This window comes from Mixophyes fleayi, chromosome 8 (assembly GCF_038048845.1).
Source record: "Mixophyes fleayi isolate aMixFle1 chromosome 8, aMixFle1.hap1, whole genome shotgun sequence".
In the NCBI taxonomy this organism is placed as follows: domain Eukaryota; kingdom Metazoa; phylum Chordata; class Amphibia; order Anura; family Limnodynastidae; genus Mixophyes; species Mixophyes fleayi.
The window spans coordinates 42,694,553-42,720,475 of NC_134409.1; the positions used below are offsets into that span (position 1 = coordinate 42,694,553).

Here is a 25,923-nt window from a genome sequence, read left to right on the forward strand (position 1 = left end):
TTGTGCTTGGATTACTCTTATATATTATGACAAACAGCAGCTTCAACATCCATGTATTTTTCAGCAGCGTTACACCTTGCTATTAAGTGGAGATAAGGAGACAGTAATGTGGTAGGCTATAGAATAGTCAAATACTGTACTCACTGCTACTCCTTCTAATAGCAATTTTTGGTTGCTTACAGAGAACAGGGAGCCTATACTACATGCTCCATTCTTGTACACAGGACCACCCACAAAAGGGAAGAAGAGGGGCAAATTTCAGAGGTAAAGTGATCTCAGAGGGCCCGTTGCTGTTACTGCAAGAAATTACATTATGAAGAAACTTTTGATGAAGGGACCTATATATTATAACCCACTGGTTGTTTACTTTACCCACCTCAAAACATAATATAATTATTATTCTATACAATCTAATTACTGTTCTGAACTTAACTAATTACATGAAGTGATAACATTTTCATATTTCTCAAGGAGAGGTAGGTCCAATATCAAAAATTGTCAGGGGGACCATAATTCTTACACATTTCTGTCCATGTATAACCCTGTATTTCACTGTCCCTACTTATCATTCTATGCCTGTATATATTTGTCTCCATATGCCACATGTACATATTAACTCCTTCACCTCAAAAATTCATACAAAAAGGAATCCACAATCACTCTAAATCAGAAAAAGTGATAGCATAAAGAGATTAAACATAATAAAATGAATATCTGTATGCCATCACTCTTTCTGATTTACAATGATTGTGGATTCCTTTGTGTTCATTTGCATAATTTATTGAGTTGAAGGAGTCAATATATATATGTACATGTGGCATAAGGAGACACATACAAACAGGCATACAATGGTTGCTTGTTATCACCGAATCCAATATAAAATACTACTACTAATAATAGATACAAGGCCATCAATAAAACTGCCGAACATACTTTTCCTCACTTGTCTGAGAATATCTCCCACCTCATCACCTCTGTTCTGCATAAGATCTGCGTCTCTCATCCTCACTCATTACCTGCTCTCATTCCCAGTTATAGGACATTTTTTTGACTGCACCCACTTTGTGGAATTCTCTCTCTCATGCAATAAGACTTTCCTGTAGTCTAACTACCTTCAAATGTTCTCCGAAAACCCACCTCTGGGGACTGGTGGAATAGTACAATACTAGATCATTTATTACTATGCCTATTAGACAGAAGAATTCTCTATAAATTAAATATATTGTGAATACTAAAAAAATCAAACCTTTTTTAAAAGTGGGTGACTAGATATTGACCTCATAGACCTTATTGAGTTAGTTGCAACTTCTGCAATCGATACTGCAAACAAGTAGCATTTGTATTTAACAGTACCTCCCCTCACCTACGATGTTAGTGATGCCTCAGACTATTGCCTCTGTAAAAAACTTACATTGCATGACCAGTAACAAATGAAATGATTAGGTGCTTTAGCTTCTGTAAAAGTTTGTGTGATTTTTACATTTGTGAAGCAGATTTAATGGATTTTGATACAAATGGATCACAGTGGTCAAATAAGTGAGTCTAGCATGGCTGAATTGTTCTAAAATGGCAAATTATTAATTGACTATGCATAGTTATTGTCTTGCTGCTATGTTTTGGTATATACAGTATTACCTCTGCCTTTCCTGGGATTTGAAGTCTTGATGATTTAGCAGATGAATTATTGGTGAATCGGCTCTCAAGATATATGTTTCCTTCTGGGTCTTGTAAATTGATACTTGGTACAGAAACTTGCCATATTATTAGGAAGAAGGTGGAATTGCCAACTGTGCTGTCAATAAAAACGGTGCCATTCAAACAATGATCTGGCTCAAGATTTAAACTCCTGCTTTCCAGCTGGTAAAATAAAAGAGTTAGAAGTCAAGAAACGTCTTGAAAGAATGATTACAACTTTTATACATATTAAGTTTATTTGCACTTGTGTTTTAGATAAACCATTTATGAGAAATACGAGCAATATTGTTGGAGAAAAGTGTGTGTCATCTGTTGAAACACCTGTTTCTTCATATAAAATTTTATTATCCGTCATTGACATATAACCCTGATTCACCTTGGACTTGTCTTGCAATGCCAAATGTTTAGGGATGATTTATACCCTATAATCTCTGTGGTCTTAACTACAGTATCTACTTTAGAGAGATGTATATATGATAAAATTATGCTGATGGGTGGGTCAGAACTTGTAGAAGGGTGTGATTTTGTAGTTAAAGAATTTAGTGTTACTTTAATTTGGTTTAACATTCTTATTTAATAGTCAAAGATGGCCATAAAACAACAACTTAATGACCTTTATCTCCTGAGGTCAATAAGGAATATATTGAGTTTAGCACTAATGTAAGAAAGCCATATATGTAAACACTTGATGACTGTAAAGTAATTCTAATTTAACAGACCTTGGGGGAATATAGCAAGTAAATCCTTACAGACAAATGTCATTAGCACTATCACTTGAAAAATGTATGTAAGGGCAGCAAGGTGGCTTAGTGGTTAGCACTTGTGCCTCACAGCACCAAGGTCATGAGTTTGATTCCCCACCATGGCCTTATCTGTGTGGAGTTTGTAAGTTCTCTCCATGTTTACGTGTGTTGCCTCTGGGTGCTCTGATTTCCTCCCACATTCCAAAAACATACTAGTATGTTAATTGGCTGCTATCAAATTGACCCTAGTCTCTCTGTCTGAGTGTGTATAGGTTAGGGAATTTAAACTCCAATGGGGTTGGGACTAATGTGAGTTAGTTCTCTGTACAGTCTACAGAGAACTAGTTTACAGCACTGTAGAATTAGTGGTGCTATAAATATAGCTGATGTTGATGATAGAGAGATCACTTCTCCCTAGTACAGCTGCGGGAGGTGCCTAATCCAATATTTGAGTTTATATAGCACTATAATGCATTGATCATATTGTTTATTTAAATTTGCATTATTTGATATTGGACCACACGGTGCACCATTGGGAGGTTGTGTGTTAGTCTGTTTTATACCTTCTAGCAGGGAAACAGAGGAAAGGTATTAGCAATAATAATATTGTGTAAGTGATAACAGTTTCTAAATGATTTTGCAGTCAAATATTGCTTTTATACAAGATAAGGAAAATAAATTATATATATGTCACAGATTTATAAATCACAGCTTCATTTCTCTAGGACCTCCTGTTTATGCAATCTATCAGCAAATTCATCTGCTCTTAATCTCCCTTTATAATGGTCTCACTGCTCTTTTTCCTTTTCACTTTCTTTCCCATTATTAAGAATCTACAAATGCTCTCTCTGAAACATCACTTTGGTTTACACATCATACTCCTTGCTTCACACCTCCAATGCACCCATCAATAACTACTGTAGTCACATGTACCAGGACATTTTCCTTGTCAAGGAAAGCTTTGCTTCTACAAATCAAACACTCATCTATCTCTATCTCTTTGCTGTTAATATATTCTCCATTCCTGGGCCTCCACGTATCCATGTATTCTGCCAGCCAGCATACCCCTTTTTCATTCAAAGACTGCAACCTAGAAAACCTAATTTTTAACTCTCTGTTGTTTTTGTTTAAAATCATAATACTATTGGAACTAGACTGGAGCATGAAGTATAATAAATAATTAACCTAAGCTGGAATTTTTAATGGGACATAAAAGTTCTGGCTTTGTCTTACCGCAAAGCACATTAGTATAGTTGTTATAATACCAAATGCAGAACATTATTTTTGTTTCAACAAATTCAAAAGATATTGATGGGAAAAAGTCCTCACATAAACAAGAGATTTCTTCCCTCTGGCATAATTATTACAGAAACTATTGCCGAATTACTACAGAATATATTAATTGAAAAGACATAGCCAATATCTTACCTGAATAGTCTGTTTAGCAATATCACCATTTCCATTTGAGATTACACTGAAGGCATCTATCAAGTCATTAGCATCAGCGTTATCACTTGAAAAATGTTTTTGTCCCCCTGAAGGAAAAAATATTTGTTATTTCTATATAAACAAATAGATAATTAAAATGTATGTATTTTTAATGTGCGTTTGACTATGGTTTGAAACTTTTTTGTTATCACATTTCCTGACCATCCATGTGTACCCTGGGTTGAAATGGGCAGGGATAGAATGCACTTTAGCTAATCATAATTTACTACAGCACAAATTATTTCAGGAGGTAAGTGCAAATTATGTGGGAAGATAGGGTCTGCCAACTTGTGTGGTTGTCTTTTACTGTCCCTTGAATGCTCATTTAAATAATCCTGTTCTGCAAATCAAGCATTCTCATTTTTTGGATTTTCGTATATAAACCTTCAATTTTAATCTGGTAGACTGTTTGTATAACAGAGTCCTTTCTGCTGATCAAAATACATAGAAGAGCCCAATCATATGATCAGAATATAAAGCATATCAATATGCCAACAGAACTCATTCTGATGACTGGAATACAAAGCAAAGCCATTCTAGTGAGCAGTAAACAAGACCCTATTCTGTCAATTAGAATGTAAAGCGGAGCTGGTTCTTGTGTTAAGACAACAAAAGAAGACTAACATACAAAGCAAAACCCATTCTGCTGATTATTATACATAACAAAGGCAATCCTGGTGGCTAGTATACAAATACATTACTTTAAGTTGGCTAGTATATAAAACATGATCTTTCTCATATCTGGTATACAATTAAGACTATCATGCCTGAGGATCTGTCTGTATCCACACCGGGTTGTTTCTCTGGAGCAGAATTGGTGACTACGTGCAAAAAGGTGGGTGGCTTGATTAGGCTCCTTTGCATGGAAGAGAAAGGACTGGTACAGATGGTGGTTGCTGTGAGTTCAGGAGACAAGAGAATGGCACTGGAGATTGGCAAGCAGTCAAGAATAGCAGTGGTCCGTTTTAGCAAAGGAGACCAGACTGAAATCAAATTGCTGAATTGGACTGGAAACGGAATGCTGGACCAGACTGGAACCGGATTGCTGGATCGACTGGAACTGGGTTGTTATAGCGGACCATAACCAGAATGCTGGATTGGACTGGAACCGGATTGCTGGAACTGGACAGGAGTGAAACTGGATTGCTGGACTTGAGTGGAACTGGAATGCAGACTGTACTCTCTGGGCAGAAATAACAGAGTAGACTGCAGACTGCAGTTATTCCAGGTTGGCATCTAAAGAATCAACAATGCACTGGCAACAGTTTAGGACTCCAGGAAGTCCTTTTATAGTAACTGCTATCATGGGATTGGAGGCTGTAGTCAGCTGAGCTGAAGCAGCACTCTTACTGGCTGAGAGGGATGACTGGATCCAAGATGGCAGCTCACATGCACTGTGGAGTAGAGACTGCTTTTCAAAGCCGTGGTTAGCTGAGCTGAAGCAGCACTCTAACTGGCTGAGAGGGATAAGATGACTGGATCCAAGATGGCCTAGCCCAAGCACTGATCTTGGAGAGAGCTCTGCAGTGGAGACAGACTGGGCATCACCCAGCAGGGAGGCCTGAGACCAGCAGAGCTTTCAGACTGCAGGGACAGCTTAGAAAGACAGCAGAGGGGTAAATAACAAGACCTAAGAGTCTGCTGCGTGACAGACTCATTTGTATTGGCTAGTTAGCAATACAGACCCATTTCTTGTGGTCAGTATATATATTCATAGAAATGTATCTCTACTTATTAGAAGAACAGTATTGTTTCACCATTCCTGATATGCCTGTGCAGTGAGCATGATTAACTAGAGCTGCACTCAATATAAATAGAGTTATGGGTGGAATTACCAATCCTACTGGGTGAAGATGTCAATGTAGCATCATCCTACTGCAGAATTGAACTGGAAGCAAAGTTTGAGGCTGGATTGTAAGAACAATGTGATTGCATGGGCAAGACATCTATGACTTCTATAATTTTTAAATAAAAAAACAGGACACACAGGTGACTTGTTCACAGGTCAACTCAACTGTTACTAACCCAACCCTCTAATGAACTAAATAGTTAATGGTGTGCACTTTACTTTTACCGAATATCAATCTTCACAAATATCTTCTGTGCAGTGCCTCAGGATTTCATAGAATCTTCATTGGGTAATGTTAAGTTATCTGCAACACTGTCCACTTACTCTAAACCTCAGACACTCAAGTTAAATCTCAATACTCCAAACTATTCTTTAGAAGCCACACCGGCACGTTAATTTGCAGAGACGTGAATAACTAAAGTTTTTGATTTTTATAATCAAAAATATATTTTACTATAGAAAAATGTTTTTCTAGAGGTAGATATATTTCAATGAAAACAATTTAAACATTAGACAAGAATTATCAGCAATATCCTAAGATAGCAGTAAAGTGTATACAAATACATATACACAATTTGTACATTTCCCACTTTCTATCATCTATCACATTAAGAGGTACCTTCAGGCCACTTATCTACATGTTAGCTGAGAGCATTAACAAAACTCTAATCACATAAACTTTTTTTTATGATAATGCACTATTATTACATTCAACCTTGCTGCAAATCGAATAACATAGAGAATGCGATATAGTTTGAAAAAGCAAACATAGAAGTTCATGTCTTTGATATCAGAGAATGGCAAAGATGTAAAGTCCTCTCTACTTGTTCCCAGTTCTGACATACAGGAATACAACAGGGATGAACAATCCAATAGCACAGTGTTTCTGAGTCACTTAACTTGACAAAGCACGCATGATTTCTGATAATAGCACTTTTGGTTATTTTTTTCCTGATAGAACATTAGATCTCCTCTGAAGATTCTATGAACAACACTCCTTCTCTGTCACATAAGAACAATCCAATATGGATGCAGAAGCACCTGTAATAAATACAGACTGTTCCCTCCTTTTTACTGTGATGCTGCAACTCACTGTCTCCTCCACTTTAACCTGTGTCACAATTCACACTTGTAAGGTTTCTACTGAAATGGATTTGCTTTTAGTATCTCTGTCCTAAAGCTTCAAACTATCTCTCTCTGCTCTACACCCTTGATACTAAAACACAGTCCTGCAAAAGGGTTTTTACACATAAATCTTCAGGTCTCCTGATCAGTTCCCTATCTAACGAACAGCAAAAAAGGCTCAGGGGTAAAATTATCAAGCTGTGAGTTTCCAGCAAGTTTGAAAAGTGGAGATGTTGCCTATACCAACTAATCAGATTTTAGTTATCATTTAATTAGAGCATTCCACAAAATGTCAGCTAAAATCTGATTGCTTTTCAAACCCACTAGAAACTCGCAGCTTGATAAATTTACCCTTGAGTCCTTTCAAGAAATTGGCTGCTACTTATCTCATTGATCTCCAGCTTCTCTGGCAACATGGCCTCGCTCAGGTATGAAGGCTGGCAGCTGCATCCACTCCCCTCTACACGCTCTCTTTTTCCCTTTCTTCGCCTCTTCTTCACTCTACTGCTTTCTCACCCTGGTGCTTCAGTCACAAGCTCTGTTTTTCTGCTCTGGCAGACTTTCTCCACCTCTTACTGCAATGCTTACACTTGATTCTTCCATTGGTTGCAAGCTTTGCCCTACTTCTCACCAGCATCCCTTGCTCACTTTCCCATTCTGCACCACCTCTGTGTGACTCTTAATGTCAGATCTCATCCCCAGGCATGCTGGGAGATGTAGTTCTATAACAGTCAGGAACCGGTCAGCTGCACATACGCAGCCCATCTCGGATGTCGGCGCTACATAAGTGAGATATTTTGGATGAGGAAATATCAAGAATTCATATGGAAAAAATAGGACTATCCTAGGTAAACCAATACATATTGGAGTCCCACTTACATCTGTTAGTCATCAGATTTGAAGAAAATGTGAAAAAAACATATTGTATAGAATGTTGATCATGCCATTCACATGTAATCCCACCCCTCTATCTTTGAAATACATGTTTATAGCTGCACAACCCAGCTCATCTACCTCACTCTCTAGGGTTGCCAGATTGTAGATATATGTACTAATTATGGTAGACTGTATTTTAGCCATAATCTCTACCCTGATGAGTTTTGGTTTTCACATTCAGTCATCATTGTCTAACAAGTTTTTTTTTAAAAAAAATTGTTGTTGCTAGAAACTGAACTTTTACATGACGGACATTGGAGGGAGCTGTACATGAATCACTCTCTTTGAACATTGTAATAATATAATAATAATCTGCATGCATACAATATTTAATTGTATGTACAGTAGTACAGCGAAAATGCTAAAATAAATGTTAATGTGTCACACAGAGTCATTCATTGCATGGTACCATAAAATAAAAGGTAGGACAGCAGCAAAGGGCAATAGTTGGCAGAAGTGCATACTTCAGGATCTTGATATCTGTTTATTAATTCAAAATGCAAGGCAAAATAGCCAAACAGCTGCAGATCAAATGAATGTAAATTTTAACCTGTGACACAAGCAGTCAGTTTAATAAAAAAACGTCCTGACAAGAACTCCACATAGTAGGATAGCATAGTTGGGCAGCAGTATATAAATCGCTCATCACAACTGACAATGCGTATTTGCATGTTGAGTGATGCAAATAGTTTGGAGATTGGATTGTCAAGCAATGGAGCAAGGTGATAGTCAAATGATTATCCTTCACCATGTTCTTGACAAACAGTTTAGTACAAAGAACTAAAGAACTCTTAAGCCCTGAGTGCATGTTCCCAAAATTGAATAATTCTGTTATGATGTGAAGTGCAGTCTCATGTCACTGCCTTCAAATGCAAGGCCAATGTTAATCATTGATTAACAATACTGAATGATTATCTTCACCTCATATTACAGCATTTCTTTTCTGATGGAAAGGGTGTCTTGACATTGAGAAGATACAGTTGATAATAAATATCAGCTGAACAAAGTAGTGTGCGAGGCACTCCTGTCCATAAGAATAAATATAAAATCAATTTATTGATAATTATTATTAAAAATTTTTTTAGATAGATGACCAAATGTCATAATAGTCGGCGAATTAAAAAAAATATAGAAGTGAGAAAGATTGAAATGAAGTGTAAGAGAAATAAAAATGACCCATAGGGAAAGCCGGTTGAATCTATTGAATATCAGATTCATGTTGTAATTGCATATAGCTTGTTGCGTGGGTCTAATCTATACTTAAATTGTTTATTAATGAGACCACTGTAAACTGATATAATATGTCTAATCAAGGTATTCGTTCATGACATATGCAGACATCATTGTAGCTATCAAAGGGTTATTATTAGTCCCAAATTGATGTTATCATGTATACATATAGAACATTCTCACATGTTATTTTTATAATTTTTACTCTAAGGGCAAAGTTTTATTAGGCTTGTTACAAATTAATGGTGGCAGATGCTTATGTTGTCATTGACTATTATCCATCAAGAGTGCCAGGAGATATGAGTAATTTCGCAACATACAATCACAGTCGTTATTATTAATCTCATATGAATAAAGATATAGTCATATATATCTATATAACATGTTCATCCTTTACCCTAGAGAAAATATTATTTCAGGCTTATTGCTGTCACGGGCACTAGGAGTCTTTACCCAGGGATCACCAGGTGGTAGGCTTACCAGAGCAATGTAGGTGGTAATAGGGTACTCTGGTAGCTGGGTGATCACGGAACAGGAAACAGCAGATGATGAGATGCTCAGGAAAGTCTATGACTAGCAGCACTGGTAATATGGAGGTAATAGTACACGAGGAACTGTAGGACAAGGACACGTGAAGGTAGTCAGTGGTCTGCGAAAGCAAGTTGTACCACTGCTATAGTGAGGAGGAATGTCCAACAGAAACGAGGAGGTGATGAGAGTCAGCGGTCTGCGGATAGCAAGTTGTACCGCTGTCTGAGTGAAGGAATGGAATCCAAGTGGAGGTATCCGGGGAGTCAGTGGTCTGCGATAGCAAGTTGTACCACTGCTATAGTGAGGAGGAATGTCCAACAGAAACGAGGAGGTGATGAGAGTCAGCGGTCTGCGGATAGCAAGTTGTACCGCTGTCTGAGTGAAGGAATGGAATCCAAGTGGAGGTATCCGGGGAGTCAGTGGTCTGCGATAGCAAGTTGTACCACTGCTATGTGAGAGAATACTGGAACAGGTGATACTGGAAACAGGGATCAGTGGTCTGCTACTAGCAAGTTGTACCACTGAATATATATGTGAGGAGGTGCACGGGGAGAGACTGCAACACAGGATATACACAGGCACCTTATATACGATCCACAGTAACATGCACAATATATATATAAATGACTGAACAGGTCTGCAAATATAGGAAGTCTCTTGAAGTAGTCCAGCACAAGTTAACACAGTCAATGATAGCAATAGACTCAGCGGATAGCAGACTCCAGAGGAGAACCAACACAGTCCAGCAAGATATGCAATACACCAGCACAGTCAATGAGAAGTATGCATACCGTGGTTCAGAAGCAGGTAGTCAAATAGGAGTGCAGGGATACCTGAGCGGCAGGAGGCCGGCTGGATTAGAAGTCCCAGGATACCTGAGGCAGCGGTCAGTAGGTGCAGCGCACAGATAAGTAGACCAACAGGGACACGAATCCACAGGAATCAATAACACGTGGAGCTGGACTCACGCAGAACCCAGGAGAGTGGAGATGATCCAGCAGAGGAGTAGTAGATGAAATATAAATCCAATGCAGACAGGAGGGTAGACCTGCGGGACACGTGAAGGCGTGGAGAGCGGATCAGCAGTAGATGGATGGTAGCGCGGTCAGCAGCAGCAGGGCTCTGCGGTACACGGAGGTAACCAGTAGCAACCAATAGTTGTCAGTAGCGATGGAACACGGGATAGCAGAGTAGACCAGGAGCTGTTGATCACGGAGAGTAGCAAATGGCAATGAGAGCAGCAGTCTCGAGGAAACACAGGGGAGCTGAGAAGAGACTGCAGTGCACAGGAGCAGCGGATAGGAATCAGCTAACTTGTCACGATGATGAACACAGGCGAGTTGTAGGCTGGAGGCTGTAGTGCACGGAAGCAGCGGGTAGACATCAGCTAACAATCCCGATGATGAACACAGGCGAGTAGTAGGCTGAAGGCTGTAGTGCACGGAAGCAGCGGATAGACAACAGCTAACAGTCACGATAATGAACACAGGCGAGTTGCAGGCTGAAGGCTTGTAGTGCACGGAGGCAGCGGATAGGAATCAGCTCACGGACTTGATGAGGAACAGGTGAGTGGATGTAAAGTAACGGTTGGAGTGTACAGAGGCAGCGGGTAGGAACCAGCAAACAGTCACAGTGAAATATAATAGCGATGATGTGGATTAGAGGACTGAAGTGCACGGAGGCAGCGGATAGGAATCAGCAAACAGTCACAATAATAAGTAATAGCGTTGAAGTGGTTTGGAAGACTGTAGTGCACGGAGGCAGCGGATAGGAATCAGCTAACAGTCACGATGATATAGTTGATGGTAAAAGTGGTATGGGAACCACAGTAGTAGAAGTGGTTTGGAAACCACAGAGGTAGAAGTGGTTTGGAAACCACAGGAATCAGCAGCGCTGAAAACACGAGGAATACAGGAACACCTTCAGAGACTCATAGGGAATGAGACTCCAAGATCAGGCAACGTGGTGTTGACCACAGGTGCTTAATATAGGGAGTGTTGCCTGATCTGCCAATTGAGTTAAAGGGACATACACAGAAGTATAGGAAAGGGCTGCGCATGCGCAGACCCTCAGGATGGAGGACGGCCACGGTTCCTAAATGTCCGGGAAGAGGCACTCACGGTACGGTGAGTGACAGTACCCCCCCTTTTAAAGGTGGGCACAGAACGCCTGGAACCGGGCTTGTCCGGATTTTTGGAGTAGAACTTCTTCAAAAGGGCAGGAGCATTAAGATCTTCAGCTTTGATCCAAGAGCGCTCCTCAGGACCAAAGCCCTTCCAATGAACGAGGAAACGGAGGACTCCTCGCGAAATTTTTGCATCCAATACCTCAGTAATCTCGAAATCCTCCTCCTGATGAACTTGAACTGGCTGCGGAGCTGAGGGAGGAGTTGAGAAACGGTTGATGATAAGAGGTTTGAGTAAAGACACATGGAAGGCATTGGAAATCCGAAGATTCTTAGGAAGAAGAAGTTTCACACATACTGGATTGATTACTTGAATGATCCTATATGGACCAATAAAACGAGGGGCGAATTTCATAGATGGAACCTTCAAACGAATGTTTTTAGTAGATAACCAGACACGATCTCCAATTTTTAGTGGTGGAATAGCCCGCCTCTTCTTATCTGCGAAAGATTTATATTTGATAGATGTCTTCTTTAAACAGGTTTTGACCTGAGACCAGATATTTTTAAAGGTCTGACAAGCAATCTCCACCGCAGGAACTTGGGTGGGCGGGAGGGCAGGAAATTCCGGAAAAGACGGATGGTGACCGTAGACCACAAAAAATGGAGTTTTGGATGATGACTCATGATACATGTTGTTATGGGCGAATTCAGCCCAAGGGAGCAACTCTACCCAGTTGTCTTGATTGGCTGATGAGAACATCCTTATAAAAGTCTCAAGATCTTGATTGACACGTTCAGTTTGTCCGTTAGATTGCGGATGGTAAGAAGATGAGAGTGCTAATCGTATGCCCAAGGTTTTACAAAGGGCTCGCCAGAATCTGGAAACGAATTGTACTCCTCTATCCGACACAATCTCAGACGGACATCCATGGATACGGAAGATCTCTTTAATGAAATGTTCAGCCAGAATGGATGAGGAAGGCAAACCAGCCAGAGGAATGAAATGAGCCATCTTCGAAAATCTGTCCACCACCACCCAAATAGTGTTATGATTCTTACTAGGTGGTAAGTCAGTAACGAAATCCATACTAATATGGGTCCACGGTTTGGACGGAATGGGTAGTGGTCGCAGCAACCCTGCTGGAGTTCTGCGGGAGGATTTAAACTGGGAACATAGCTCACAGGAAGCAATGAACTCTTTGACGTCTCTCCTCATTGAAGGCCACCAGTAACTTCGAGAGAGAATCTCAAAGGTCTTGTGTTCACCGGCGTGCCCAGAAAAACGAGAGGCATGGAACCACAAAAGGATTTTCCTCCTTAGAGTAGGAGGCACGAGGGTCTTCCCAAATGGTAGCGTTTTGGTGGATGAAGCAGCCAGTGAGATACATTTGGGGTCTAGAATGGTATGGTTGGAAACCTCTTCTATATCAGAGGACGTCATAAAAGCTCTAGATAAAGCGTCAGCTTTTTTGTTCTTGGAAGCTGGTTTGAAGGTTATTATTAATTCAAAACGGGAAAAGAAAAGAGACCATCTTGCTTGACGAGGGTTCAAGCACTGGGCAGACTGGAGATATGACAAGTTCTTATGATCTGTGAAGATCGTCACCGGATGGCGAGCTCCTTCCAGTAAGTATCTCCATTCCTCTAATGCAGCTTTGATAGCCAGTAACTCCTTGTCTCCGATAGTATAATTCTTCTCTGCGGGCAGGAGACCCCGAGAATAAAAGGCACAAGGATGAAATTTTTGCTGTTCCGAGCGTTGGGAGAGAATAGCTCCTAAGCCCACATTAGAGGCATCTACTTCCAGGAAGAAGGGGAGTGTCACATCAGGCTGTCGAAGGATTGGAGCCGAAGAGAAGGACTCTTTTAATATTTGAAAGGCTTGAAGAGCCTCAGGTGACCATTGCTTAGGATTAGCCCCCTTCCTAGTCAAGGCCACAATAGGAGATGCAATGGAAGAAAAGTCTTGAATGAAGCGTCTATAGTAATTGGCAAAACCTAAAAAACGCTGGATGGCACGAAGAGTAGTTGGCTGGGGCCAATGTAGTACAGCATTCACCTTGTCGGGATCCATTTTCAGGCCAACTCCGGAAACTATATACCCCAAGAATGGAATCTGGGGTAATTCGAATGAACATTTTTCTAATTTACAGAACAATGAATTTTTCCGTAGCCTGGAAAGGACTTCTGCCACATGTTGGTGGTGAGAAGGCAGGTCCTGTGAAAAGATCAATATGTCGTCCAGGTAGACGACGACACATACATATAATAAGTCCCGGAAGATCTTATTAATGAAACCTTGAAAAACAGCGGGGGCATTACACAGCCCGAACGGCATTACCAGATATTCGTAATGCCCGTCTCTGGTGTTAAACGCTGTCTTCCATTCGTCACCGGAACGGATTCTGATTAAATTGTAGGCACCACGAAGATCCAACTTAGTAAAGATACGGGCTCCCTTGATGCGATCGAATAGCTCAGTGATCAGCGGAATGGGGTACCGATTCTTGATAGTAATGGCATTGAGTCCACGAAAATCTATGCAAGGGCGTAAAGATCCATCCTTCTTTTTAACGAAGAAGAACCCAGCTCCAGCGGGAGAGGTGGAAGGTCGAATAAACCCACGCTGGAGGTTCTCCTGTATATACTCAGATGTAGCTTGAGTTTCAGGTAACGAGAGTGGATAGACCCGGCCCCTGGGTGGAGTCTTGCCAGGTAGAAGATCGATCGGACAATCCCAAGAACGATGAGGAGGAAGACGTTCAGACTGAGCTTTATCAAAAACATCAGTAAATGAAGCATATTGAGGAGGGAGTCCCGGTGAGGTAGATGAGATGGAAGATTGCTGTACTTTGAGAGGAATGACTTGGGAAAGGCAACGATGGTGACATTCAGACCCCCAAGACGTGACTTGAGGGGTGCGCCAGTCAATCTGGGGAGAGTGACACTGAAGCCATGGAAGGCCTAAGACAATTGGACTTGTCGTAACAGGAAGGATTAAAAACGATATTTCTTCATGATGCAGGGCACCAATCTGAAGGGTTACTGGAGACGTACTCTGAGTGATGAGACCGTTGATGAGACGTGATCCATCTATAGCCGTCACAGTAATGGGTGTTTTTAAGGTAATCACAGGTAGAGACCATTGATTTACTAATGATTTGGAAATAAAATTTCCTGCTGCTCCGGAATCAATCAATGCCTGTGACTCAAAGGTTTTGGTAGCACAGGAAATCGTAACGTCAAAGACACAGACTTTAGATTTCATGGAAGATGGAGAGGACTCCAGGGACCCTAACTTCACCTCTCCAGAACTAGTTAGGGCCTGGCATTTCCCGATCTCTTAGGGCAAGAGCTGAGCATATGAGTGGAATCGGCACAATAGAGTCTATTCTTTACTCTTCGTTTCCTCTCCTCTGAAGATAATTTGGAACGTCCTATCTCCATGGGAATCACAGAGGGTGAAACTGGACGAAATTGAGGGTTAGAACGAAGAGGTGCTTTAGCAGAAGTTGTTTTCTCAGCCTCTCTTTCACGAAATCTCATATCAACACGATGGCAAAGAGAGATCAGATCTTCAAGTGACGAAGGAAGCTCCTGGGTAGTCAGTGCATCTTTAATTTTATCGGAGAGCCCCTGCCAGAAGGCGGCAACTAGAGCTTCAGTGTTCCACTGAAGTTCAGAGGCTAAGATCCTAAATTGAATGACGTACTGTCCTACTGTATGAGATCCTTGTCGCAGACGGAGGATGCTGGAAGCAGCGGAGGTCACACGACCTGGTTCATCGAACACACTTCGAAATGTAGCAATGAATTTGGCACTATCTTGCAATATTGGGTCGTTTCTTTCCCACAGAGGGGAGGCCCAAGCCAGGGCTTGTCCAGAAAACAAAGAGATAAGATAGGCCACTCTGGAACGATGGGTAGAAAAATTTTGAGGTTGGAGCTCAAAATGGACTGAACATTGGTTAAGGAAACCCCTACAAGTTTTGGGGTCCCCATCGTACTTTGACGGAGTAGGCAGGTGAAGCGTAGAAGCTGTAGACACCTGGGATGGCACTGGGGAAACGGAGGAAAGCACAGGAGCCTCAGTAGTAGCTGTCACTGTCTGTCCAGATGTTCCTTGGGAGGTTAACGATTGATAACACTGAAGTAACAGCTGTTGGCGGGCATCCTGTTGCTCTACACGGCTGACCAGATGCTGCAGCATCTCTTTGGCTGTAGGTTCCGTATCTGGGTCTGTCATGGCCTGATCTTACTGTCACGGGCACTAGGAGTCTTTACCCAGGGATCACCAGGTGGTAGGCTTACCAGAGCAATGTAGGTGGTAATAGGGTACTCTGGTAGCTGGGTGATCACGGAACAGGAAACAGCAGATGATGAGATGCTCAGGAAAGTCTATGACTAGCAGCACTGGTAATATGGAGGTAATAGTACACGAGGAACTGTAGGACAAGGACACGTGAAGGTAGTCAGTGGTCTGCGAAAGCAAGTTGTACCACTGCTATAGTGAGGAGGAATGTCCAACAGAAACGAGGAGGTGATGAGAGTCAGCGGTCTGCGGATAGCAAGTTGTACCGCTGTCTGAGTGAAGGAATGGAATCCAAGTGGAGGTATCCGGGGAGTCAGTGGTCTGCGATAGCAAGTTGTACCACTGCTATGTGAGAGGATACTGGAACAGGTGATACTGGAAACAGGGATCAGTGGTCTGCTACTAGCAAGTTGTACCACTGAATATATATGTGAGGAGGTGCACGGGGAGAGACTGCAACACAGGATATACACAGGCACCTTATATACGATCCACAGTAACATGCACAATATATATATAAATGACTGAACAGGTCTGCAAATATAGGAAGTCTCTTGAAGTAGTCCAGCACAAGTTAACACAGTCAATGATAGCAATAGACTCAGCGGATAGCAGACTCCAGAGGAGAACCAACACAGTCCAGCAAGATATGCAATACACCAGCACAGTCAATGAGAAGTATGCATACCGTGGTTCAGAAGCAGGTAGTCAAATAGGAGTGCAGGGATACCTGAGCGGCAGGAGGCCGGCTGGATTAGAAGTCCCAGGATACCTGAGGCAGCGGTCAGTAGGTGCAGCGCACAGATAAGTAGACCAACAGGGACACGAATCCACAGGAATCAATAACACGTGGAACTGGACTCACGCAGAACCCAGGAGAGTGGAGATGATCCAGCAGAGGAGTAGTAGATGAAATATAAATCCAATGCAGACAGGAGGGTAGACCTGCGGGACACGTGAAGGCGTGGAGAGCGGATCAGCAGTAGATGGATGGTAGCGCGGTCAGCAGCAGCAGGGCTCTGCGGTACACGGAGGTAACCAGTAGCAACCAATAGTTGTCAGTAGCGATGGAACACGGGATAGCAGAGTAGACCAGGAGCTGTTGATCACGGAGAGTAGCAAATGGCAATGAGAGCAGCAGTCTCGAGGAAACACAGGGGAGCTGAGAAGAGACTGCAGTGCACAGGAGCAGCGGATAGGAATCAGCTAACTTGTCACGATGATGAACACAGGCGAGTTGTAGGCTGGAGGCTGTAGTGCACGGAAGCAGCGGGTAGACATCAGCTAACAATCCCGATAATGAACACAGGCGAGTAGTAGGCTGAAGGCTGTAGTGCACGGAAGCAGCGGATAGACAACAGCTAACAGTCACGATAATGAACACAGGCGAGTTGCAGGCTGAAGGCTTGTAGTGCACGGAGGCAGCGGATAGGAATCAGCTCACGGACTTGATGAGGAACAGGTGAGTGGATGTAAAGTAACGGTTGGAGTGTACAGAGGCAGCGGGTAGGAACCAGCAAACAGTCACAGTGAAATATAATAGCGATGATGTGGATTAGAGGACTGAAGTGCACGGAGGCAGCGGATAGGAATCAGCAAACAGTCACAATAATAAGTAATAGCGTTGAAGTGGTTTGGAAGACTGTAGTGCACGGAGGCAGCGGATAGGAATCAGCTAACAGTCACGATGATATAGTTGATGGTAAAAGTGGTATGGGAACCACAGTAGTAGAAGTGGTTTGGAAACCACAGAGGTAGAAGTGGTTTGGAAACCACAGGAATCAGCAGCGCTGAAAACACGAGGAATACAGGAACACCTTCAGAGACTCATAGGGAATGAGACTCCAAGATCAGGCAACGTGGTGTTGACCACAGGTGCTTAATATAGGGAGTGTTGCCTGATCTGCCAATTGAGTTAAAGGGACATACACAGAAGTATAGGAAAGGGCTGCGCATGCGCAGACCCTCAGGATGGAGGACGGCCACGGTTCCTAAATGTCCGGGAAGAGGCACTCACGGTACGGTGAGTGACAATTGCGAATTAATAATGACAAAGGCTTATATTGGTAAGTATTAATTCCCAAGGACACTAAGTACACAGGAACTGACCATAAGTATTAGTAATTTAACCTCACATAATCCCAAGTGGGATATGTATGGTAGGTTATATGTGGAATATGTGAGTGTCTTACATGATAATAATGCCCCATCCACAGAGCACAGGTGGTTCCCCAATGATTTGAAAGGCATGATCTTCTATATGTCCTGGCCTTCTCAATCACCATATCTGAACTCAACTGAGCATTTATGGGATATTCTTAAATGACATCTGAGACAGAATTTTCCAACACCATCACTGAGAAGTCAGCTAAGTGATTTTATTGAGGACGAATGGCGCTGCATTCCTCCTACAGAATTCCAAACATTGATAAACTCAATGCCAAGGCGCATATGAACTGTCCGCATGTGGTGGCGCAACTCCTTATTAAGTGATTTTTATATTGAAGTTCCATTTTTGTCCTCTGTGGCTTGGCTATGCAAGCTGGTGATTACCAATCAATTAAGAAATAAAAATATGATGTTCTGTAGTCTGTGTCAATAAACTGAACTCACTCTGATATCAATATCCTTAGAGGATCAAAGAGGGCCATTTTATTGGGGAGGGGTCCACTAGTTGCCTACCACTGCACTAAACTTACCAGTCATATCTGCAATCTGTCCAAGTTCCTGTGATGCCTCAGACCCAAGTGCTATTATATGAATTATTGCACCACTGTCTGATATGCTACCAAAGCACTGCTTAAGCTTGTCCTCTCCATCTGTTACCAATATTATTTCAGTGCCGGCTGAGAAGCCATTAAATTTTTCATTTACCTAGATATACAATGAGAAAAATATTTTAGATACATTTTACATTCCAGAAGGTAAATTTGTGAATATTAATTCTCCCCCTACTCATACAGACAGTACCCATTTGTGAATTCCTCAGCTTCATTTTATTGACTTGCTCAATGGGTCTATTCATCATACTGCAATAATAAGGATGATTGACCGGTTATCACTGCAATTTATCAAGAAAGCATGCAGGGGCAGCTGAATGATAATCACCTGCCCATCCATACTTAGTGCTCTATCAGGTCAGCCTCTATACATATTTGCTTGGGTGAGCCAGCTAACTGTCTTGCACATGCAAAGTGAAACTGTAAGTCCAGATTTGGGCTAGCAATTGCACTCGAAAAATAGATTTAAAAATTAATTGTTTTTCTAAAAAAATAATTAATCTTGGTTAATATTTTATTCAAAGTGATAAGGCAAGAATTAACTGTTTTAATTTAAATTATTGTAAGGATTGAACTTATCTTTTATTTTGCTTTTTAGGATAATACAGATATATTAACAATATTTATGAATGCATTATTCTCTGTTCTGCTCACACAGATGTGTATTATCTTATTTCCTTTCAGTAACCAACTTGACTGAATCTGTGAAAACTTCAAGAACAAAGGATGTTTTCTTATGGTAACTTATACCAATGAATAAGAGAGAACGAAATGCTACTACATAATGATTTATTCATGAGAAGACCACCGTCTACTGTCTTATGTCATAGTATAATGTAAATTAAGTAATGCCATTAATTGATTGTGCATGAATAAGACATTATAAGTGCATGGAAGTCCCTGTATCACTCATTGTAATCTCTGTTTCATTAAAGCTGTATTCCAATGCTGATCATTTCAAGAGATTTCTTTAACGGTTTTTGGCAGCAGTGAATGTTGGGATGTATAGAGAGAAACCCACGATTAAGCAAAGACAGTGGACTGACTCCTTAATTCAACTACACGAATCCATAGGTAAGGATATTTTTCTTATCACAAGTGGAATGCGGGGTTCATAAAAACTGTAATTTAGAACTGTGGTCCCCAGCTACTTCTTGGATGGACTTTTCACCTCCACTGACCACTGGTGATTCACACATGTTTGAATATTTTATTGCCTCTGTGCTTTTGTCATTGTTAATTGTTTGTTGATAAACTGACTTTAGTTGCAGGATCATAAGTCAGGCAGCAGTGAGTCACTTAGAGACTGAGTTGATTCAGGCAGATTAGCTTGCCGTGGCTGTGGATTCATGGGTCAGGAGGACTTTTTTTTTACCTTTCAGGATTTAAGTTAAACGTGCTGGTTTACATGGGTTGCAGGGACATAGATCAGGGTGATTTATGCAACCTTAGAGACTGTACACTTAATATTGGTTGCGGATATACATGTAAGAGAGACATGTTGTTATCCTACAGACCAAATATCTCTGTAGAGAATCTGAGTTATTATTGTTGTATATTGTTATTTGTGTTTCATTGTTGTCCGTGAAGGGACAAGGACAAAGCACAAAAAAAATATTCAGGAGGTGTGAATTGGCATGTGCACTCCCAAGGGCAAATAATGAGTATGTGATAAGACGGAATGAGTTAACATTCTCTTCAAAGAAGAAAAGAGAGAAAGAAACTGTAGTTTAAATGCTGTGGAACTTCAAATGCCAGAGAGAGAACAAAAAAACTATGTATGGTGAGAAATGTTTGAAACTGCATATGGTTTAAAATAAGCTGGTACTATCTTCTTACTTGAATAACTCAAGAACAATTAAAATGTCTCCATGGAGTAGTAAAAAATATAAGCCCTTTCATTTAATATGATTAGTATTTACATTTTTGTATGACGGAAGACTGAGCCTTTTCTAATTTTGAAGCAAGTATCTCAATGTTTTCTTCACTTGTTCAAACAAGAAAATGTTTGTTCTAAGATAACTTTTATATTCTTATTTTATATTTTTATATATATAGATAGAGAGATGCAATGGTTTGTCTATTAAAATGGAATGAACATCGTTTAATACTTTTCTGAACATCAATCTGAAGGCATCTTTGTTATTAATTTTCTACAGCAATGGGTTCAATTTCAGATGGAAAGTTATCTATGTGTTTGTATGTTTATCAGTGTGTTTCCTCAGGAGAAAATGCTGCAAGATTAATATTTGTATGAGAATGATTAAACATTATCTGTAAAGTGCTGTGTAGTTTGTTGATGCTATATTGCTAAAGTTTAGTAGCTAAATAATAACTTGATGCTCTGTTTCTTTGTAGGTCCAAAGGACAGCACCCATACTTACAATTGCATTAGTGTGATCTATGTACTTTCGGGTCATAAGTGCCTCTGCTAAAAATGTTTCATGTTCCGCAGCGTATATCAATAATACTCAAACGGGAGGAAACATTGATCATTATATATGTAGCATGCTTTTTTTTTTATCTCCCTAATACTGTAATATGATTATTTTTGTTGTTGCTGTTAAATTTCAGGAATGCATTTAAATTACAAATTGTGTGATTATAGACGACCTTTGCGAATGCCAAATTTAAAACTTTAGTTGACAGCATACACTTATAAACTATTATATGCCTTATTGAGGTTATTTTTCTGCTCTCAGCTGGTATTATATATTAACCTTTGTACAAGTTGCATCTGCTCCTTCTGAGAATGATGTAATTTCCTCATTTAGCTTTCGAGTTATCACTAGTGCTTGCCTGCTTTTGCCAAAGTAACTTCCTGCCAGAACATTTTGTATCCCATATATATCATCCAGACACAAATTAAAAATCCCAGCCATAGATTAATACATTGACTCCAGGAATAACATACCTTTAGAGCTTCTAGAATCCCTGTGCAGATATCTGACCCTTCATTAATTATTGTAGAGGGAACAAGTGATATTAGCTTTGCACGGTCCTGATCACTGATTATTTGTACAAGTTTAGATGTTGTGAATGCAAAAGTAGAAAACTCAACAATCCCGACATAAGATCCTGTCTCAATGATATGAGTGAGGAAAAATTCTGCTGCTTGAAATAATCGACCAATGCGATCAAACTGAAATAAAAAATATAAGGTGTTATAAAGTGTATACTAGTTATAAGCAAATATTGATCCTATACTATTTTGCTACACTTCATTAAAAACATGTATGGCCATACAACAAATGGGTGTGACATGGGTGGTTTTTGGTGTAGCCTAGTTTCTTTAGATGTTCCAGTAAGGAATATTGTTAGATATACCACTAGCAGCTAGGTAGTGTTTACTCCCCTGTACCAATCATGACCCCAATACATTAGCGGGGTGTCACAGACATAAAGCTACTAAATGCAGAAGATGTGTGTGAATGTAGCATCTCATTGAAATGGATGTCCAAAACATAAAGGCATGCTCTATAATATCTTCACATTGGTTTATACCAATTAAATATTTTATTTATTCAACTCTCTATTTATTCAAACTGAGGGCCTAACCAGTTGCATTATTATCTATAGATTTTCATAATCTATGTCTCCAAAACAGCGATTTTTATAAAAGGTTTATATTCTGTATACAGAAATAACCAGGGCTGGTGAAACATGGTAAACTTGGTAAGTGTGGTAAGAGGGCGCAGAGCTTATTAAGGCATCCTGACAGTTTGATTTCGCAGAATAGTTTTATTTTTTCGCCATGGGTGATGTGCCTCCTTAAGTTCCTAGTCCCCAGAGATATTGGAACGAGTGCTGCGATATGTAGAAGCTAGGACTGGGTGGGGCACTAGAGATCCCAGAATCAGCCCTGGAAATAACATTGATATATGCATGAACTCCTGATATAATGGGCCTCATTTAGAGTAAATTCAGATATAAAGTTACCTTTTGCATCTTTGCAAATCCATGCTGAGCTGCAAAGGAACAAATTTGAATATACTGAAAGAATTGTTTTGCGTGGGGGAGAGGCAAATCCTAGCTCAACTTTAAATTGCACTGTAAAAATAAAGCTGTCCAGTATTTTCCCTGCATGTAAAAAAAATAGCATTTGCACCCCTTGCATTGCAAATTTTGTACCCTTTGGGGCGTAGAGTTATGTGCAAGTCCGTTTTTTTACTTAAAATATAAATATCCATATTATATATGCGCACAAAAAAATGTGTGAGCATACATCTGTCAAGATTTTTGAATATCCCTGACTTGAGGACGGGGAATGAAAGGGGCATACAAGTGTAGGCAAAGTACTGTACAATAAGAATGTGTTAACATTATTGTGAATCAGTTAGAGTTGGATGCATACGTAGATACTCCTGTCAGCAGACATATGTCTTGTGTGTGCTCAACCCCTGGAGCAAAGATCCTTGTTGATGATGGTGAAGTTCATAGAGATTCCATGTAGAGTTTAGCCGTATCTAACAAATTAGAGTAAAGCCGCTCTGGTATGGTTAGTTGCAGACAGGCCCCATTCCCATTATCAAAAAGCAGTGCAGAACGTTTCTGCAGGGGTTTTTTTCTATCCCATGGGTTAACCTGAAAAATAGGATCCCTTTGACATCAAGAATACAATAAAGTGGTGAATGAGGGATTGGGGAGTATTAATTTAAAATAAAGAACTATATCAATTGTATATGTAGTTCTGTATTTACAATATTTTACAATATTTTCACATGTGGCCCAGCAGGCCTGAATGCCAGGGAATGCTAGTGCTTGCAGTTTTACAGGTGCCAGTATGCTCTGGGTATGTGGGCACACTTGTAGTTCTACAAGCACCAGCATGTTCAAGTAGGGGATGCTGGGACCTGTAGTGTCACATTTTTGTTGCTTAAAAATGAAAAACAGAAATACTATTTTTAATACTTTTAAACATTATTACCCCAACACCAAATGGCCAGGAGTGTTGGAAAGAGACTTTCAAAAATAAATTATTATTAGTGTGTAGCCTCATCACGATGCATAAAATGTATCTTGACACACTTTAAACGTATCTTAATGTGGATAATATATACATAATATTTTGAGATACATGTATCTTTACATATGTGCAACTCAACATAAATACATAAGTGGGTCATTTTTTGCGACACCCATTTTACATGTACATTTTGTATACAAATATACCCAACTATAAATGATCAGCACGGTGGCGAAGTGGTAGCACTTCTGCCTCACAGCGCTGGGGTCATGAGTTCAATTCCCGACCATGGCCTTATCTGTGTGGAGTTTGTATGTTCTCCCTGTGTTTGTGTGGGTTTCCTCTGGGTGCTCCGGTTTCCTCCCACACTCCAAAAACATACTAGTAGATAAATTGGCTGCTTTCAAAAATTGACCCTAGTCTGTCTGTGTGTGTGTCTTAGGGAATTTATACTGTAAGCTCCAATGGGGCAGGGACTGATGTGAATGAGTTCTCTGTACAGCGCTGCGGAATCAGTGGCGCTATATAAATTGATGATGATGATCCCCTTTATTGAATTTTCTTTTCATCCAACTCTTAATGAGGCCATAGGTGTATCCCAATAATACATGGTATCTATTAAACTTATTATGGTAAAAGTAAACATACATGCACCATGCTTCCTGAAATATCACATGCTAATGTGATTACTCTGTTCTTATATTGCAGCAATGTGAAGATAGGGACAGGGATTTTGGTGTCAAGCCTTGGTGGAGTAGAACTTATATCTGTAGAGTTCATGATGACATCCCAGGTACTGCGCAAGTTACACATTCTGTTCTGTAAACTTGGAGCTTCAATGTTATGATTACTCTCATTACAGAATGCTGTTACCTGGAAAAAGGAAAAACAAATACAGCATAAATGTGTATTAATCATTTTTATCAGATCTTCAGGGCAGTCTACTAAGAAGTGTTAGAGGATGTTCAGTAAACATTTAATTAATAAAATGCTGACAACAGACAACATTCAGCAGGATCCTCACAGTTTTTACATTAAATTAAAAGAAATGGGTTTAAATTAGCAGAAACAGACCAATAATATATTAGTATAATTGCCAACATTCTAAACAGTGTGCAGTATATAGCTAGAAAGAACAACTTAAGTTTTGTGTTTTCCAATTTATAGCAGCCTAGTATATTTTATTTATTGATTTATAGGAAAGAATACACATATGAATAATAAATATTCAGAAAATACCTCTGCTAATGGTGTGTTCAGATGAGTAATTTACAAATTTGCTTCGACGGAATGGAATGAAGAAATGATTAAAGTACTGTGGAATGAAAAAGTGAAAAGGCTGTTGTTCAAATAGAGGGTAGTGAATAACACATATGCCTTCTGTATCACGTTTAGCACAATCTTAGCTCAAAGGAGCTGATCTTGAGGGTGGCAATGTCATGGAAACTTATGTGAGTCCCTTAATAAGGGCAGGGCTCCTTGTGAGACTGGCAGTGTCAGGATAAAGAATCACAATGGAGATGAGTAGGAAGTTACATTCTAAGAATAAATGGTGGGTGGATCAGAGTTCACTAACAGCACAGAGCAGCGACAGGAGACTTCTGTAACACTAATGTTTGAAGATTATGACTCTATATTAAAATAGGTTTACACATCTAACTTATTTTTGGTTGACTTCTCGAGTTGCACATTTTGTATTTGTTAATTATCTAAGTTTAATCTCTTTTATTATATGTTTTCCTAATATTTTATTCTTAATTTATTATTATGTTTATCGTGATTTATTGTAATCTGCAATTTCTCCCTAAAAGCATTATTATACCTCTTTAGTGGAGTAGAGATCTGCTCAGTAAACTTTGAGAGCAGACGATTAGAATTAATAATATGCAAGTCACAGAAACGTTAAAAAAATCAGTTACTCTTACAAAATTCAAGTTTTCCAGACATCATTGTGTTTTACACAATTTGTATAGGGGAATGCAATTCCTGTGCTATCTTAAACAGAAGAGGAGAAGACACAATAATGAAAGCTTGTTATCTCCGAGAACAAGGAGATATGGAAGCAGTTCATATGGCTTAGGAGATGGTTCAAGTGGCCCTGCAGTGTGATATTTTATCCTTTAGATACAATAGGGCAGATT

At 40.1% G+C, this 25,923-nt stretch overlaps 1 protein-coding gene across 1 annotated transcript in view; it reads right to left on the minus strand.

Moving 5' to 3' along the window:
- LOC142099215 (calcium-activated chloride channel regulator 1-like) overlaps positions 1–25,923 on the minus strand; it is a 57,394-nt gene that overhangs the window by 10,557 nt on the left and 20,914 nt on the right. Inside the window, exons 6-10 of the mRNA XM_075182435.1 lie at positions 24,431–24,655; positions 21,731–21,958; positions 18,736–18,910; positions 3,867–3,973; positions 1,636–1,857 (exon numbers count right to left, since the gene is read on the minus strand). Coding sequence (XP_075038536.1) covers positions 1,636–1,857; positions 3,867–3,973; positions 18,736–18,910; positions 21,731–21,958; positions 24,431–24,655 — 957 coding nt within the window. The remainder of the gene's footprint in view (positions 1–1,635; positions 1,858–3,866; positions 3,974–18,735; positions 18,911–21,730; positions 21,959–24,430; positions 24,656–25,923) is intronic.